Source organism: Rhinopithecus bieti, unplaced genomic scaffold (assembly GCF_001698545.2).
Source record: "Rhinopithecus bieti isolate Rb0 unplaced genomic scaffold, ASM169854v2 scaffold_11380, whole genome shotgun sequence".
Classification (NCBI taxonomy): Eukaryota; Metazoa; Chordata; class Mammalia; order Primates; family Cercopithecidae; genus Rhinopithecus; species Rhinopithecus bieti.
The window spans coordinates 3982541-3984956 of NW_016807225.1; the positions used below are offsets into that span (position 1 = coordinate 3982541).

The following is a 2416-nucleotide window of genomic DNA, read 5'->3' on the forward strand; positions in this document are numbered from 1 at the left end:
TGCCACCACGCCCGGCTAATTTTTTGTATTTTAGTAGAGATGGGGTTTCATGTTGGCCAGGCTGGTCTAGAACTCCTAACCTCAGGTGATCCACCTGCCTTGGCCTCCCAAAGTGCTGGGATTACAGGGTGAGCCACCACGCCCAGTCTTTCCTTTTTTTTTTTTTTTTTTGAGACGAAGTCTCGCTCGCCAGGCTGGAATGCAGTGGCACAATCTCAGTTCACTGCAACCTCCACCTCCCGGGTTCAAGTGATTCTCCTGCCTCAGCCTCCCGAGTAGCTGGGACTACGGGTGCCTGCCACCATGCCCGACTAGTTTTTTATATTTTTAGTAGAGATGGGGTTTCACCACGTTGGCCAGGATGGTCTTGATCTCTTGACCTCGTGATCTACCTGCCTCAGCCTCCCAAAGTACTGGGATTACAGGCATGAGCCACCGCCCCCAGCCCAGGCCTCTCACTCTTAAATGTACTTTTCCCTCTCATCCATCACTCTTTCCCCACTACCCCATCAAAGCAACAGTAATGGAGAATCAGAAATTGTGCCGCTGACTTTCAACCTTAGTGGACTTATTTTCCCCCTGAAATTCATTGAACAAATGAGAACTGAAGAGAGGTCAAAAAATCTTCCCTGTGTGAACAAGCTGCCCAACTTCCCAAAGAACCTCATAAAAATTCTCTGTCCTTACCTTTCCCTTCCGGAGGCGTCGCACTGTATCACTGGGGCTCCAGTCATTGCTGTAATCCTGGAATATTAGCAATACATGAATCCCAGGAAGTTAAGGAATCAAATTTATCAGTATACCAACTCCTCAACTCAAACTCAGTCTTAGTGTCTAAGGGGGAAATACTTTGTGGGAGGGAACGGATGTGAAAAAAATGAAGAAACGGGACAGTTTTGTTCTGAGTTTCTGAAGGAACTAGAGCAGGGGCAATATTGGTAGGAGGAGATGGATCAAAGACGGAGGAGCCAGTTGACAAAGCCAGTAGCCCATGCCTACTGGTTCAGGACTGCAACCTCTAGATGCAATTAGAATCACGTTTTAGGATTCTAACAATTAATGCCTTTGGCCAATAGAAGGAAAGAGAGAGACGTTGGAGACATGTTCCTTTTCTGACCTTAGGATATATGGTTTCTTCCTTATGAATCCATTTGCTTTTTTATTGCTTCATGGGAATATGAGCTCTACCAAGCTTCCAGACTGCAGTGATGATCACTGGGTTTCAAAGTACAGCCTTCAAGTGGGAGCATAATGAGTAAGCAAAGTATGGCAGCGCTGAGTCAGAATATTGAGATTATAAGTCTAAGTTGCACTCTTTCCTAGCTGTGAGACCCCAGGTAAGCCCTAATGTTTAGAAACCCAATTTTCTTATCTATAAAAGAGGGTTAAAAAAATTTCTGCTCAAATAGTTGGGAAAATCAAGCAAGGTAACATATGTCAAGGTACTTTATACTGTGGAAACTGTCACACCAGTGTATGCTGTAACTCACCCTATACTCCCCTTTGGGTCTCCCCAGCTCTGGAGCATAGCTTTTGGCAGATGTGTCTGACAGAGCTGAAAAAGAAGCAGCTGGTTCAGAAGGGCACCATGAATCCTGCTTGTTGTTCCTTCTCTCTACTGCTTCCTTCTCACATTTTTTTGACTTCTGGGCTCCCAATGTTAACTTTGTGGCCAAAAGCAGATCTCCGTTCTTCCCCAAAGACAGCATCCCTAGAAGTCACCTTTGCTCCTGTAGCCAGAATGATTTCTACCTCCTTAGTCAGTATCAGAAAATTCCTCTAATAATGACAGTAGATGCAGAAGAAAGTTCATCTTGTCATCTAATTACTACCTGTCCCCATAACTCCCCAGACTGTACCAGATCAGTAACATTTCCCATAGCAATTAAAAGAGGGTTCAATGCCTACCATCAGAAAGGGACTGGAAACTTCCAGGTCTAGTTCTACCTAAAGGTAAAGAACACAAGAGGGAAAAGGTCAACAGTTTAAGTCAGAGCCATCCAGGCTTGGTTAAAGACACAATGTATACAGAACTCTATAATGCAATATAGGAACTTAAGCTGTAAAAAATGTTTTATTCATCTGTAGAAATCTGAAGTGCCACTAAAAAATGGAGCAGGGAGAGGCCGGGCGCGGTGGCTCAAGCCTGTAATCCCAGCACTTTGGGAGGCCGAGATGGGCGGATCACGAGGTCAGGAGATCGAGACCATCCTGGCTAACACGGTGAAACCCCGTCTCTACTAAAAATACAAAAAACTAGCCGGGCGAGGTGGCGGGCGCCTGTAGTCCCAGCTACTCGGGAGGCTGAGGCAGGAGAATGGCATAAACCCGGGAGGCGGAGCTTGCAGTGAGCTGAGATCCGGCCACTGCACTCCAGCCTGGGCGACAGAGCGAGACTCCATCTCAACAAAAAAAA

General features: G+C 46.0%; 1 protein-coding gene across 1 annotated transcript in view; it reads right to left on the reverse strand.

The window, feature by feature from the left end:
- Positions 1–2416, reverse strand: part of VIPAS39 (VPS33B interacting protein, apical-basolateral polarity regulator, spe-39 homolog) — a 33083-nt gene that overhangs the window by 22068 nt on the left and 8599 nt on the right. Inside the window, exons 5-7 of the mRNA XM_017880637.1 lie at positions 1909–1947; positions 1491–1555; positions 688–744 (exon numbers count right to left, since the gene is read on the reverse strand). Of these exons, the coding sequence (XP_017736126.1) occupies positions 688–744; positions 1491–1555; positions 1909–1947 (161 nt within the window). The remainder of the gene's footprint in view (positions 1–687; positions 745–1490; positions 1556–1908; positions 1948–2416) is intronic.